Consider the following 16227-nt stretch of genomic DNA (forward strand, 5'->3'; position numbering starts at 1 on the left):
TGAAGAAAAGCTAATCAGTTTAATTTGGAAGGCAAGCCAAAACAAACCAAGAGTCAAGTAATTTAGTTACAGTTTCATCTGATATTCTTCTGAGATTTCTTAGAGGGGGTTCAAAATCATGACTTTTCTAGGTTCCAATTTAGAGAAGTGAATTAGAAAGTTCTTCTTAAATAAATCTCCCTCCAACTTCCTTATCTTTTCTTAGTGTGGGCCACTTGGGAGAAGTGGCCACACATGTCAGAATCCAGTCCATGCAGTCAAAGCTATGGTTTTTCCAGTAGTCATGCATAGATGTGAGAATTGGACCATTAAGTAGGCTGAGCGCCAAAGAACTGATGCTTTCAAACTGTGGTGCTGGAGAAGAAGACTCTTGAAAATCCCTTGGACTGCAAGGAGATCAAACCAGTCAATCCTAAAGGAAATCAACCCTGAATACTCATTGGAAGGACTGATACTGAAGCTGAATCTCCAGTACTTTGGCCACCTGATGTGATAAGCCGTCTCACTAGAAAAGACCCTAATACTGGGAAAGATTGAAGGCAGGAGGAGAAGGTGATAACAAAGGATAAGATGGTTGGATGGCATCACCGACTCAATGGACATGAGTCTGAACAAACTCCAGGAGATGGTGAAGGACAGGGAAGCCTGGAGTGTTGCAGTCCATGGCGTTCCAAAGAGTCAGACACGACTTAATGACTGAACAACCACAAAGGCTTTTCCACTTCACTAGGCCCAAAGCAATTTGATGAGGGATGAGAATTACCCTAGAAATGAGATAGTGCCATAACAGCAATTTCTCCTAGCTATCTTTAAAGATTATTTTATCCCTCAACTAGGGAGAAAGAAGGAGGAGGCACAGAATTTACTTTCATTTCCTCATTAATTCATTGATTCATTCTTTAAGTGCACTTTGGTAGGTGCTGACAAAGTATAGAGCACTAAGCCACAAGTGGCTGAGCACTGGAAATGTGGCTGATCTGAACTGAGATGAGCTGTACATGTAAAATATACATTGGATTTTAAAGACTTACTACTCCCTTCAAAGAATGTAGAATATTTCACTTATAATTTTATTATATTATTGATATGTTGAAATTATATTATTTTGGATATATCAGGCTGCTGCTGCTGCTAAGTCACATCAGTTGTGTCCGACTCTGTGCGACCCCATAGACAACAGCCCACCAGGCTCCTCTGTCCCTGGGATTCTCCAGGCAAGAATACTGGAGTGGGTTGCCATTTCCTTCTCCTGTATCAGGCTAAATAAAGTCTATTATTAAAATTAATTTCACTTGTGTTTTTTTTTTTTTTACTTTTTAGTGTGGCAATTAGAAATTTCCAGATCAATTATGTGGTTTACATTGGTAACTCGTATTTCTTTTGGATGTCCCCAGACTTGAATGTGACCCCTATCCTCAAGTTGCTTAAAGCCTAATACAGGAGACAAAAGTGCAAACAGCTGCATTTAAGTCGCTAGTGGAGTACTATGGAGCACGAGGAAAAGGAAGCGACGTCCTCTCTCTGGCAGCTTCCCAGGTGGCTCAGTGATAAAGAGTACACCTGCCAGTGCAGGAGACTCGAGCTCCACCCTTGGGCCAGGAAGAGCCCCTGGAGAAGGAAATGGCAACTCCTTCCATTATTCCTCCCTGGAAAATTCCATAGACAGAAGAGCCCAGTGGGTTACAGTCCATGGGGTCGCAAGAGTCAGCCGTGACACAGCAACTAAACAACAACAACAGGACCTCTCTCTGGAATCACAGTTTGCCAGGAATAAAGGGGAAGAAAGGCAGACGCTTACTGGTGGAGGAACCAGCAGCATGCTCGTAGCAGAGTCATGAAAGCATCTATAGTAAGTGTTGGGTTGGCCAAATGGTTGGTTCAGGTTTTCCTGTGACACCTTATGGAAGAACCCGAATGACTCTTTTGGGCAACCAAATACTTAGCATGGTCAGAACCTAGGAAGCTGTGTTTGAGATTCAGGATGGGAAAGGGACAGAGTCTGAAGCCAGACCTCCTGGGCAGTTGGATGGAGCTGGTGATAGCACCGACATCCCTTTCTCCAGCCCGGGTGCCAGTTCTCAAATAGGCATCAGAGAACCTAAAGACCATGTTCCAGTTAATTCCTTTTACTCAGTTTTTCCTGAGGCTTATTTAGAATCTCACCCTTTATGTGGATGTGGCCCAGCCTTGGAGAGGTCACTTTGGATCATCTCATCACTCTAGTTCTCCAAAGTGCTTATCACAGCTTAAGTCTTGAGCTGATGTTAACCCTGACATTTTCCTCTGGTACAGTTTGCAATAGAAAAATGGAACAGTTGAACACTGGGTATAGAAATGTTGATTAGTAACTAAATCTTATCAGTAGGGCTTTAAACAGTAATATCGGGGAGCAAGAGATCCAGACAAGTATTTGCGTCAGAGCCCACACCACTTCAGTATTGGTTTCTACTCACTTAAATGATCTTTCCCTTTCTCTAGGAAGGTACTGGTTAAACTTGAGAATGCAAATAAAATAATCTCTGAAATCTCTTCCCATTCTAGGATTAGAAGATAGCATAGGGAACTCCAACAGGAGAGGAAGCTGGCAGGCAGACCACTTAGAAACCTGTGTGACTGTGGCCACAAGCAGTGACCCTGTGTCTTTGTTTCAGGTGTTTGGACTCGCGGCCTCGGTGTTCTCTATTGCTGATGGGGCACTTATTTACCGGAAGCTGCTGCTTAATCCAGGCGGTCCTTATCAGAAAACTGATGCTCATGACAAACTATGAGTTTTGTAAATTTATATTCTTTTTAGTCGATGCTAAGTATTAAACGTATCTCTTTTTCTAACACATACTTTCTGCAGTTCTCATTTTGATCTCAATATGGGAGCTGGAAGAAGAGATTTAGGAACTGCGCCCAGCGCTCACTGGCACTGTAACTTCCAAGGAAGCGCTGGGAATCCGGATCCCTTTTCCTACTCCTGGGCCCAAGGGGTTGGGGGGCAGGAGGAAGAAACAGAAAGCGCCCGGACAGCCCGAAATGGTCCCCAGAGCCCACTCCCCTCGGCTGGCTGGCAAGACGGAGGTGGCGGCATTGCGGGGATCTCGAGTTCCCCGGGCGTCACATCCCGGTGGCTAAGAGGGTGCCTGGGGGGCTGGGTTTATCCGCGAGGAGCGACAGCTGACAGCTGCGTGCGCCCGCGAGGGAGAGGCGGGCCGCAGCCGTTGGGGCGAGACGCTAGTTTCCCGGGGAGGGCTGGCCGCCGCCGTGCAAGGTTCAGAGCTGCAGGGCCCGTCAGACACCACCAGGCCCAGGGATCCACCATGGATGCTCAAAAGCTCAACCCACCTTCGAAGGGCTTGAAATCCCGGGAGACTCTCTCGCGCTCTGTACACATCGCAGAGGGGCCGCATCCCGAGCGCTCGGGTCAATCCACACTCTCAGAGCACGGCATCAGCGCGGCGCCCTCAGCATCCTTACTCAAGCAGCCTGCGACCCTCAGCCAAGAAGAGAAGGAGGCCATCCAAAAGCGTGCTGAGGGCCGGGCCAAAGTCCCGCCCAAATTCAGGGACAGCATCAAGCGTTTCTTCTTCTCGCCCACAGGAGCCTTGAAAATCATTAGGCTGGTGAGCAGAGAGAGCTGGTGACCCGCTGGGCGGATGCAAGGGTGGAGGCAGGCCAACTTCGGCCCCTGGGAGTGAGTGATTCCCAGGGGTGCGCCACCTCGGGGGAAGCGTCCCTAATTCCCTTTGCCAGTCTTCACCTTTCTTCCCCCTCTCCCCTGACTCCTTCCACGCACTCAACCCTTGCTACTAAATTTGGCACGCTACCCACCCACCCCTAATCCCTCACTTATATTTCTCAGGTTTTCCCTCACAAAGGGAATTAGGGAAGCAATGAAGATAATAGCAGGAAAGTGTAAGTTAGCAAACAAAAGTAATAGAATTGACCAATAAAACTGATAAGCCACTCGTCCCTATAACAGGAAAAAAGGGGGTGGGGTGGGGGAGGACATATATTTAAAGTTAGAAACCAGAAAGGGAAAATACTGTGAACGGGGAAGGATTTACAGGATACTGTAAACTGAAAGGATTCACAAGTTACTTTGCGAAACAAATATGAATAATTGGGTCAAAGAGTTGATTTTCTAGGAAAATATAAGTTACCAAAACTGATCCCAGAATAGAGACAAATCAAAACAGACCAATATAAGCACAGAGAGGAAAATGAGAGTATCTTTCAAAAATGTATCAGGCCCAGAAGATTGAGGGCAAGAGAAGGGGGTGATAGAGGATGAGCTGGTTGGATGGCATCACCAACTCAATGGACATGAGTTTGAGCAAACTCCAGGAGATAGTGAAGGACAGAGAAGCCTGGTGTGCTGCACTTCATGGGGTTGCAAAGAATAAGACAGGACTTAGCAACTGAACAACAACAATCAGGCCTAGACTTTTTCGCAGGTTAACCCTTTCAAACCTTCATAGGATGCAATTCTGATACTATTCAATAAAGTCAGTGTAACATTGATCTCAGACCTAAATCACTGCAGATGGTGACTGCAGACATGAAATTAAAAGACTCTTACTCCTTGGAAGAAAAGTTATGACCAACCTAGATAGTATATTCAAAAGCAGAGACATTACTTTGCCGACTAAGGTCCATCTAGTCAAGGCTATGGTTTTTCCTGTGGTCATGTATAGATGTGAGAGTTGGACTGTGAAGAAGGCTGAGCGCCGAAGAATTGATGCTTTTGAACTGTGGTGTTGGAGAAGACTCTTGAGAGTCCCTTGGACTGCAAGGAGATCCAACCAGTCCATTCTGAAGGAGATCAACCCTGGGATTTCTTTGGAAGGAATGATGCTAAAGCTGAAGCTCCAGTACTTTGGCCACCTCCTGCAAAGAGCTGACTCATTGGAAAAGACTCTGATGCTGGGAGGGATTGGGGGCAGGAGGAGAAGGGGACGACCGAGAATGAGATGGCTCGATGAATGTGAGTCTGAATGAACTCCAGGAGATGGTGATGGACAGGGGGGCCTGGCGTGCTGCGATTCATGGGGTTGCAAAGAGTCGGACATGACTGAGCAACTGAACTGAACTGAACTGAACACTGATCTCAAACCTGACCAAGTTCAGAAAAAGAATAGAAATCTCACTAATATCAAACCAACAATATTAGCATGTTAACAGGAAACATTCATTGGTACTTCTAAAAAACACATCATGAAGAAGAAACATAAGGATGATTCGATATTAGGACTCTGTTAGACAAATCTACCATAAGTAAAAGGAGGAAAAATTAAGACACTCTATCAAAGAGGATATAGAACACATTTGACAAAATTCAACATTCATCTCTGATTGCAAAAAAAAGTGAGCAAGGGAAGAAGAGAGAAAGACCAGTTAACTAGGAATATATAGATATTTCACTGACATTATAAAATAAACCCCAAAATCAGTATCATAAATAATTAAACCTCAGAAGTATTCCCATTAAAATGAGGGAAATATTCCCATTAAAAACAAAGAAGATGCCCACTATCAGTGCTGTTATTCAGTGTTTTGCTAGAAACACTAGTCATCACAATCAGACAGGAAAAAGGAATAAGTAAGACTATTTGAAAAGGCAAAACATATTATTTCTTACAGCTGATCTGATCAAAGATGGAAAAATAAAATCGACTGGAAAACATGCTAGAACACAATAATTTCTACTAACTCAGTAGAAATGAGCAAACAAGCACTTAGAAGAAAATATTTCTCTTTACAACAACAATCAAGATGGTAAAATATCTAAGATTAAATGAAATAAATTTGAAAGACCTATACAAAGAAAGCTTTAAAACTCTATTGAGAGCTATTTTAAAAACCACTAAAACAACTGGAGAGACATACTTTGTTCTTGAAGGGTCAGACTAAATTTTGTAATCTTTCCATATTATAAGTTAAAGGAAATTCCAGTTAAAATACCAACAGGCTTAGTTCGGGGAACTTGATCAAGACAAAAATAAGAAACACAAACAACCTGAGAATGAGTAACGAAAGGGGGTCCAAGTCAGACAAAAATACAACATGAAATAAGACACGTGTCTTATTAGAGTGTCTTAACTGCTTGTAATTTCAAAAGTACTAGAAAAGAAGTCAGCAACTCAATAGAGGAAAAGAGTTTCAAAATCAAGTACATATGAGAATTTAGAATATGATAAAGTTGGATTTCAGATCAGTGGTGTTTCCCAACAAATGATGTTGGGATAATCAGCAGGTGTTCGGACAGAAAGAAAATTGGGACTTTAATCTCACTCTTTCTATTAAAATCAATATGTATTTACTTCACTTGGCCTGTGTATACACAGTTTTTCTGGCATGAAATATACACAGTTAACAGTGATTACTTTTAAGGAGATAAACTAGGGTTAGGACAAGGGAGGAGAAAGAAGCTTCTGTACTGTGTGCATTTTTTATTTGTGTGTATTATTTCTTTAAAAACAAAAGGAATTTTAAAACTAACATGTATGTGCCAAACAATACAGTCCATTGCAATATAATCAGATTTGCATTCTGGCCATTTATGGTTTTGTTCTGTTTTTTTTTGTTTTTTTTTTTTTTAATAGCCTATTTGCATTAAAACAAATCCTGTTTGTTTGTTTACCACAGGGCCTTCTCATAGGGGCATTCATTTTTTTCATCATTGCCGAAGCCCCAGAGTCCTACATAGCAATCACCATTCTGGAAACCTGCATCGTTGTTTTTTTCATTCTAATATATATGCTAACCCTTCACCACTTGATGACTTATTTACATTGGCCCTTACTTGTAAGTGTTCCTTTTCATAATTTGCATATAAACTTTGCCCTCGGCCCCAGGGTAAAGGCTCTCCTTGACTGAGCACAAGAGAAGGATCTCTTTGGACAAGCACATAACTGAGCTGTGACAGTGTTGCCCTAATCCCAGAGAAGAAGCTAGCCTAAGTCCAGAAAGATTCCTGGAACCCCTCTGTGTATAGAACAACCAGTACACACACCTGCTTCCATCTGATTATGGCCCTGAACATGTGGTACTTTTCAGCTGGTCCTAAAGAAAGTAAAGTTTTTACTTAGTATATTCAGCAATATCCCTTTCTCCTCTCCATTCATGCTCAGTCATGTCGGACTCTTTGCAACCCCCAGGACTATAGCCCACCAGGCTCCTCCGGCAAGAGTACTGGAGTGAGTTGCCATTTCTTCCTCCAGGGGATCTTCCCAACCCAGGGATTGAACCCGCGTGTCTCTTGCATTGGCAATCTCATTCTTTACCACTGTGCCACCTGGGAAGCCCATATTCAGTAATATATTGCTTTATGAAATAGCACATGCTTGTCCTGCTTTTCAAACAGTGCCCTCTCTAACAAATTTCAAACATCTCTCTGAAAAGCATGTTTCTACAACATGGCAAAGTTTAGGAAACTGTCATGTGTGCCCTGAAAGATTGCAAGAGTCAACTTTTTCATGTGTGCTAAGGGTCCGTCTTCCCAAAGGAGCGCCATATGGTGGGGAATTCAGGAAGAGACATTGCATAGCCTTCTTCAATAGTTTTTTCCCCCAAATCTCATCATTTTTACCAGCTGAGAAATTTCCGAAGCTAATTCCTGAGGTCTCAGAAAAATAGTATTTATTTCGGAGCCTGAGGCTGTGCATCCTCACAGACTAGAGACGTAGCATGGTTTTGGTCCAGACACAGACATGGACCCAGTTCCTGGCGCTGCCACATTCCTAGCTGTGAAAACTTTAGCCTCAAGTTTCCCCATCTAGGAAATTAAAGGAAGGAAAAGATGATGATAGAAACTGTCTAACAGGGTTCCTGTAACTTTAAAGGTGGTTAAAGCAAAAATCACCAAAGGCTTGCCACAAAACTAAACATTCGCTACAAAGTGTCCGTGGACCCCAGGAGGCAGTTGGGTGGCTTTTGCCCTTTTATCCTCTGCACCTTGAACCATCCTAACTCAGAATGAACTCACACCTCTTCTACATTCCACTTTCTTAAGGTGCCTTTTTCTAACCACAAAGTAGGATTGGTTGTGTTGACTTAAAAAAATTGCACAACTTGTGAGTTGTGAGTTAAATTTTATTTGGGGCCAAATAAGGGCTGCAGCTTGGGAGACAGCATCTCAGGTAGCTCTGAAAAACTGCTCCAAAGAGGCAGGAGGGAAGGTCATGTGACTCTGGTGAAGGGGAAGTACATGCCATCAAGCACGTATTTTTCCAGACAGTTTCTATTAGTCTCATGACGCTTTTGCTAGTCATGAGGAAGTCATCACTGTGAAGGATTTTAGTGCTTTTCCAGATATGAAGAGGAACAAGAATTGGACTCATATAATCAGCTCCTGAAAATATCTATCTGAAGAGCTGTCCTGCCAGTTTTTCCCTGAGTACAGAGTGCCTCGTTTCTGCTCTCCACCCTGAACTCCTTTCAGGAGGTGTTGAAAATCAGCAGCTGCATGATTTAATCCTTGTAGAGGCCGACAGCAAGTGCTGATTTGTAGCTGATGGTTGCTATTAAATTGAAACTCAAAGTACTTTCTTCAAGTATCTGAGGGATTTTCTGAAAAGGCTGCTGAGCTCTCTCTGTCCAACAGAGTGCTGAGCAGCAGGAAGCGGAACAAGCAAACTGCGAGCAGCTTTAACTGGACGCATGGAAAAGCCTCTGTTATGGAGAGCTATAACCATGGAGAGGTTTCTGAGGGGAAACGAAAATCTCTGTCCACGGAATTTTCAAAAAGGGAAGGTAAAGTAACGGTTTTTGAGTACATTCCACGTACCAAGTACCTCTTCATACAGACTGCCTTATTTCATCCTCACAACAACCCAGTGAGGTTGCGATCACCGCCCCGCCCCCCACCCCCCACCTCCACTACCGCTTAACGGATGAGAAAATTAGATTAAAGAGACCATTAGTATGACCATTACCCATGGTCATATGTAGGCACGTGGAAACTCAGATTTGAGCCCAGGTCTGTCTGACTCTAAAGCCCAGACTCTTTCCAGGCTTTATACCCTTATTGCCTGGTCATGTTTTCTCTCAACCCTGTTTCCTATGTCTTCGCCCTCCTCACATTTTCTAAATTTTGTCTTCTCTGAAGATAGAAAGAACTCAGTTCTCTCATGGTTCCTTAAGATGTGGAGCAAACCATGAACTGATTATTCTGGGGTGGGGGCAGGGTACAAATTTTGGGGGGGTCGGCAAATGAGGGCTCCACAGCACCGAGGTCAGCAGCTGTGGTCAAGGAGGACTAGAGCCCTCGTAGGAAAATAGTCCACAGCCATACTGCTGGAGAGAGCCTCAAGGCCTTGTGCTTTGCTGGATGGTCCAAGGCAGGTGTCCAGTAAGAGTCTCAGGGAGAGGCAGGAGCAGGGTCTCCTCAGCATGAAAAGGAAGGTCTCATGAGAGGAGCTGTTCCCACAGTCATGGGCAGCTCAGGCCAGCCTGTGTAGGGTTGCAGGCCTTCACTCAACCCTGGTAAAGCCAGGCCCCCTTTTGCTACTTCACTCCTTAGAGGAGAACTTTCTCTTTTCTTTGGATAGCTATGGGACCCCAGAGTGTGATGCAGAGCCCCCAGGGGGTGGGCCAGGCCCAGCTCTCCTCACCCTACCTGTGTTGGAATCACTGTCTTCTCTGTTAGATTTCATTATCAACTTTACCCACCCTCGTCCAGTGTCATCTATCAGTATACCCAAGAAAAATATGAATTATAATCACTGTCTTCTAAATAGTCCATATTTTACCACTTCTATTTCTGCTTTATTGACTATGCCAAAGCTTTTGACTGTGTGGATCACAATAAACTGTGGAAAATTCTGAAAAAATGGGAATATCAGACCACCTGACCTGCCTCTTGAGAATCTGTATGCAGGTCAGAACTGGACATGGAACAACAGACTGGTTCCAAATAGGAAAAAGGAGTACGTCAAGGCTGTATATTGTCACCCTGCTTATTTAACTTCTATGCAGAGTACATCATGAGAAACGCTGGACTGGATGAAGCACAAGCTGGACTCAAGATTGGCAGGAGAAATATCAATAAGCTCAGATATGCAGATGACACCACCCTTATGGCAGAAAGTGAAGAAGAACTAAAGAGCCTCTTGATGAGAGTGAAAGAGGACAGAGAAAAAGTTGGCTTAAAGCTCAACATTCAGAAAACTAAGATCATGGCATCCGGTCCCATCACTTCATGGCAATTAGATAGGGAAACAGTGGCTGACTTTATTTTTCTGGGCTTCAAAATGACTGCAAATGGTGATTGCAGCCATGAAATTAAAAGACGCTTACTCCTTAGAAGGAAAGTTATGACCAACCTAGACAGCATTTTAAAAAGCAGAGACATTACTTTGTCAACAAAGGTCCATCTAGTCAAGGCTATGGTTTTTCCAATAGTCATGTATGGATGTGAGAGTTGGACTATAAAGAAAGCTGACTGCCAAAGAATTGATGCTTTTGAACTGTGGTGTTGGAGAAGACTCTTGAGAGTCCCTTGGACAGCAAAGAGATCCAACCAGTCCATCCTAAAGGAGATCAGTCCTGTGTGTTCATTGGCAGGACTGATGTCGAAGCTGAAACTCCAATACTTTGGCTACCTGATGTGAAGAGCTGACTCATTTGAAAAGACCCTGATGCTGGGAAAGATTGAGGGCAGGAGGAGAATGGGATGACAGAGGATGAGATGGTTGGATGGCATCACTGACTCAATGAACATGGGTTTGGGTGAACTCCGGGAGTTGGTGATGGACAGGGGGGCCTGGTGTGCTGTGATTCATGGGGTTGCAAAGAGTCAGACATGACTGAATGAACTGAACTGAATTGAACTAACACTTCTACACTGTAAAAAATATATATATTTCCTGACACAGTCAGAGAAACTGAATTCTGGTCAAGTTGATTTTTTTTTCCAATAGAAAACAATTTAGAAAAAAACATAATGAAACATATGTACTTAAAACTCCATCAAAGGGATGATTCCAAAACTCTCAGCAATATCTTTATATTTATAAGTAAAAGGTATCCGTTTTAGAATGTCCCCTTCAAATTAATGGAAAACAATTGTGGTCTGATTAGGTTCTGCCATGTGTCTGGAGAACTCCAAGGCACAAACCAGTGAAAGCTGTTGTTAGTCAAATACCATGTACTGTTTATTGCATATACATTCTTGTTAACAAATACCACATTTCGTGAAACAAATTGTAAAATGTTTGATTCCTTCCTAATATTCACTGATTAAAAAAAATAATAACCGTTCATCATCAAAGCATCTTTTTTCCCAGTTTTAATTTGACACAATTTTGTTATCTCTGGGAACAGTTTGGGCACTTTATGGAAAAACAATAGTCAAGTCACAAACCTATCATTTCACCAGAGGCAACTATTTGAGTCAATAAGGTAATTTAGTCAAAGACAGAAAGAAAAAGATGAGTAAAGATGGCATTTATGGGGAAACTAGAAGTGCTTTTGCACGTGGTAAGATTCAGCTGCAGTTTTACTTCATCTGAGAAGACATGCCTTTCTCTCTGTCAAACATAAGGCCAACTTAGAGGGTCTGTGTCTAAGGCAAAAGGGAGTGGGGTTAGTCAGGAGAAGGCCCTTGGAGTGAGGAGGATCATAGCCACTTACTGGCTGAGCAACCCCAGGCAAGTCGCTTACCTATCAGTAAACTGGGGATGATAAGCCTTTATTGTGAGAATCAAATGAGATCACATATGAACACCCTGGCACAGGATGCAACATATAGCAAGTGCTCGAGAGATGTGAGCTATGATAGAAATGTTCCATACAAAGCAAGCACTACCGCCAAGAGACAGTTCGGGACAGCACTTCCCAGCAAGAGTCCAAAAGTCCAATGAGGAGATGGAATTCTGATGAGACAGTCAATGATTGATTAGAGAGATCAAGGCTGCATTTATTATTATTATTATTAATGCACCTTCATCCAAATTCTCAATGATGGAGACAACAGTTAATTATTATTTTTAAAAGTTCACACTCTGCTTCAATGTCCCTGTTCACATCTTTGAATATCTTGGTTTACACAATCTTCAGGTGCTATGCTTCCTGCAAAGTTGCAAACCACTGTACCTGCCCCACTGTGGGCAGACCTGCACCAGTGTGCCTCCGCCAGTGTTACCTCTCATGTGCCCAGATAACAAACATTAGTGCCTTTCTAAGAAGCAAGTCCCATTCCACAATAGGGCTCTTTGCTCACCAATCTCAACAGGAAGAACACCTGGAGTTCACAGAATGTTTACTCTCTCTGCACATTTATGGGCAGATTATCAGGAATCTGCACTTTGATGCATTCCCACTACCAACTAGATGCCAGGTACCTCATCTGATGCTTTCAGATTCATTATGCCATTTAATCCTCAGATGAAGTCAATGAATCCCAATCATTATCCCCATATTCACCATGAGCCTGTTGGGGGGACTTCCCTGGCAGCTCAATGTTTAAGATTCCATACTTCCATTGCTGGGGGCATGGGTTGGATCACTAGTCAGGGAACTAAGATCCGACATGCAGCATAGCTAAAAAAGAAAATGAGCCAGTTGGCACAGAGGGCAATAAAACATGCCCCAGATCATACATCTAGTACTTGGTAGGCCAAAAGAGTTGATCAACAAAAAACACCCTCACCTTGCTTGTCCCATGCCACTTTGACCCTCCATTACTCATTCCACAGAAAATGCCAAAGACAGATGCTACACTTCCAACCTAGGGGGACAGGTCATTTCCTCCTCCTTTGGGTGTCCGTGATGGAGGGCAATAGTGAGTTGAGTCCTGATTCGACTCCTTGGCAGGTATTCAATCATAGGCATTTTAATGATCTTCTCTAAGCCTCTGTTACATTCTCTTAAAATGAGGATTCTAACAGTGGCTTTGTGGAGGGTGTTTGTGAGGGTTAAATGAGATAATGACAGGAAAATGCTCAGCACACCATGGAGCTCCACTTAGACCCAATATGATTAGACAGCAGGGCTCCAGTACTGACATCCAAAAAGAAGGACACAAATAGCCTATAGATGTCTAGACAAATCAATTCTGGCCAAGTTTTAGGAAAGAGAGAAAGTCAATTTCACTCCAGAATACCAGGTCAGCTCCTCAGATGGGTTCCTGTCTTCTTGGGATGTGTGATCCTACAGAATAAATATGATCCACCTTCCAAAGTTTCAGTTCTAGTGATCTGCAGATTTGGGAGTGGAATTAAATCAGTCAAATGTTAATTTAAATTTTTATTTTTATATTAAAACAAATGTATTATGGAATAGAATGCAAAATTTACATTAAGTTAAAATACAAAACTTCAATAAGATAGTATTTATGGCGGGTCAGTCTGGGTCAGGCCCTCAGACCTCTGGGTTTTTTTTCTTGTCCATTTCCCTATGCACTTTAAAAAACCTGATGGAAAAATTGTTATAAAAGAGTATTTTTTAATGAAGTTAAACTCCTTTCTGTTGACAGTCCTATCCAGGACCTTATAATCACATAAATTCACATCTCTGGAAGATAAAAGAATTATGCTGCCAAGGGGTCGTTCCTGTTAATATTAATAAAAGGGAAGTTTTTAAAAGGCATTCATCCTTAGATACGTAACTGACTAAAGACTTTATGAAGTGACATTTTCATGTAAACCTGACAATTTCCAATTCTGTGTTGCAGGATCTTATCAACAGTTTCATTACTGCAGTGTTCCTTGTAATAGTTGCCATCTTGGCAATACAAGAAAAGGAAAGAAGGCATTTGTTCTATATTGGAGGGGTAAGTAGAAGCCTTCACAACTCCATTTAAGATCAGTATTTCAAGATTCTTTGAAAAGGGAAACTAGCAGACCATCATTATTACATTTACAGAACACCCCCCACCAACCACCCCTGCTCTTTCTTGTGCTGACTTCTTCAGAGAGTAGCAGTTGCACAAGCTCTAAGCTCATGAAAATCTTCATTCTAATACTCATTCTCCAAATAAGTACAAAAACAAGTCTATGGAAACTTTTCTGAAAATCATACACACTACTTTTTTAAACGTTGCCAAAACGTATTCCAAAAAAATGATTGTAGAGAAAAAAAAAGTGCATTGCCAAAGAGAGCAAGGAAGACATTCCCACACTAGGCTAGGCATCTTCTGTCTTAATCTTTACAACTCTCATTTTTACAGATAAGGGAATGGAGGCTAAATACCTTACCCTGGGTGGCAAGGCTGGGACAAATCCTCATCATATGAAGAGCACAAGAAATGGCAGATTAAATGCCTGGAAGATAGGGGGCGGGGAATAGGGTGGTGAGACTTTGACTCAAGAAGTTAAGTGATGGGAATAGAAATTAATCCAGAAAACAAAAACAAAAACAAAAAAACAAAAACCAAAACTGTAAGTTCTTCAAATTCATCCTATGATCTGTGAATATTTGTCAATCCCATTAGACTGTGCCAGGTCTGAGCTCAGTGTTGGGGACTGAGTCCCTTCCAACTTAGGGAGCTCAAGATTAGTTACAATAAGACCTACCTAGGAAAAATTCATGAAAGCAGCCAGGGATTAAGTGACCACAAAGAGAAACTGGCAAGCTACAGTCTGTGGGGTCACAGAATTAGACATGATTTATGCGTTTCCCAAGTGGTGCATGTGGTAAAGAACCTGCTTGCCAATGCAGGAGACGTAAGAGATGAGGGTTCCACCCCTGGGTCGGGAAGATCCCCTTAAGGAGCGCATGGCAACCCGCTCCAGTATTCTTGCCTGGAGAATCTCATGGACTGAGGAGCCTGGTAGGCTACAGTCCATGGGGTTGCACAGAATTGGACAGGACTGAATCGACTTAGCAACCCAGAAACACAAAGAGAAACAGACAAGGCAGACAGGAACTGAGGAGTACTTGGAATCTTGGGTGTTACAGGCCATGATCCCTATCTGTTAACTCAGCCATCACACCTTCTCAGGAGTTCCCACCCCCAGGTCTCCATCAATACTTACCTGAATGGTTGGAACCACCCCACCCCCACCCCAATCCCCTCAACACATACACTGGTCTCCCTGCCTCCAGTGCTGGTCACTCTCCATTCATCGTGGGACAAATGGGCTTCCTGAATCTGGAACCTCCCCTCCTCTCTTGATGAAGTCCCAGATCCTGCACCTCCCCAGCCTCAACTCTGCCCCCGCCCTCACCAGCTCCACAGGTCTCAGCCACACCAGATGGAGACCCCAGTTGGGTACCTGGAATTCTCTTCCACCCAGTTTGTCTCTTTGGAAACAACTACCTGCCCTTTCAAACATAGCCCAAGAGTCCTGTCCATCCAGGGGCCTTCTCAGGACTCCACCGCCACTTGGAGCCCCTTAGGATCAGTGCCCTTTTCTCCTCCTAGGGCCTCAGGCCTTGGGCAAGGTCATCCCTGGTGGTAAAGCCCATGTCCAAAAATCCTTTTTCTGGTAATGCCCCAATGGGCTTGCAGCCAAGTGGGCAGACACCAAAGAGGTAGTGGAGGGTCAGTGGGGGACAGGGGGCCACCCACAGGCCCCTCCCCACACTCTCCCACACCCCAGGATAAGGAACACAGGTTTCTGCGGAGCTGCAAAATAACCCCATCTTTCCTTCCTGTGTCTGGTCTTGTGTCTGCCAGGCCCTGTGTCTCACAGCAGCAACCGTGTGTGTCATTGATGCGACTCTGGTCACCAAGACGATGAGGAATAACTTGAAAAAAGCCCTGGGAATCAAAATGGAAACCAGCGGACCCTTGGCCCCGGAACCCACCCCACCCACAAGGACACCCACAAGGGGAGGCCCAAACGCACCTACAAGGGCAACTGTGAAGCAACGCAGCCGGTGGCAGCCACCCTCGAAAGCAACCTCGCAGGAGGAACCCTCGAGGACGCCTATGAAAAAAACCCCGCCAACTCCTCCCTCTGGCGGCTCTCGCCGCTGAGCTCTCACGCTGTCACCCATTTCCGCCCGCATGTGATCATAAAATCGGGACTGCTAAACCGGTAATACTTCTGCTTGTTCTTGCCGCCTTGCGTAAAAGTCGCGTTGCGTTTGCCGGCGTAAACTTACAGCCCTGGGCCGCCTCCAGAGGCCTCGCGAGGTCGAAGTTGCGAGGGGAGTTCAGCGCGGCAGCTGAACCACCACCACCACCTGAGCCGGAGACGGGGCGGCGGCTTCCGCGCAAGGGGTGGGCGGCCCGGAGATGGAGATGCGCGCGGTGCTCCTGGCGGGGCGCGCCCGCCGGAGGGCGGGGGCCGG

The 16227-nt window shown here is 44.1% G+C and overlaps 1 protein-coding gene across 1 annotated transcript in view; it reads left to right on the forward strand.

Annotated features, from left to right (window-relative positions):
• The window catches only part of LOC102173772 (CKLF-like MARVEL transmembrane domain-containing protein 1), a 31843-nt gene extending 15933 nt beyond the window's left edge, over positions 1–15910 (forward strand). Inside the window, exons 3-4 of the mRNA XM_005692442.2 lie at positions 13661–13759; positions 15608–15910. Of these exons, the coding sequence (XP_005692499.2) occupies positions 13661–13759; positions 15608–15910 (402 nt within the window). The remainder of the gene's footprint in view (positions 1–13660; positions 13760–15607) is intronic.

Source organism: Capra hircus, chromosome 18 (assembly GCF_001704415.2).
Source record: "Capra hircus breed San Clemente chromosome 18, ASM170441v1, whole genome shotgun sequence".
Classification (NCBI taxonomy): Eukaryota; Metazoa; Chordata; class Mammalia; order Artiodactyla; family Bovidae; genus Capra; species Capra hircus.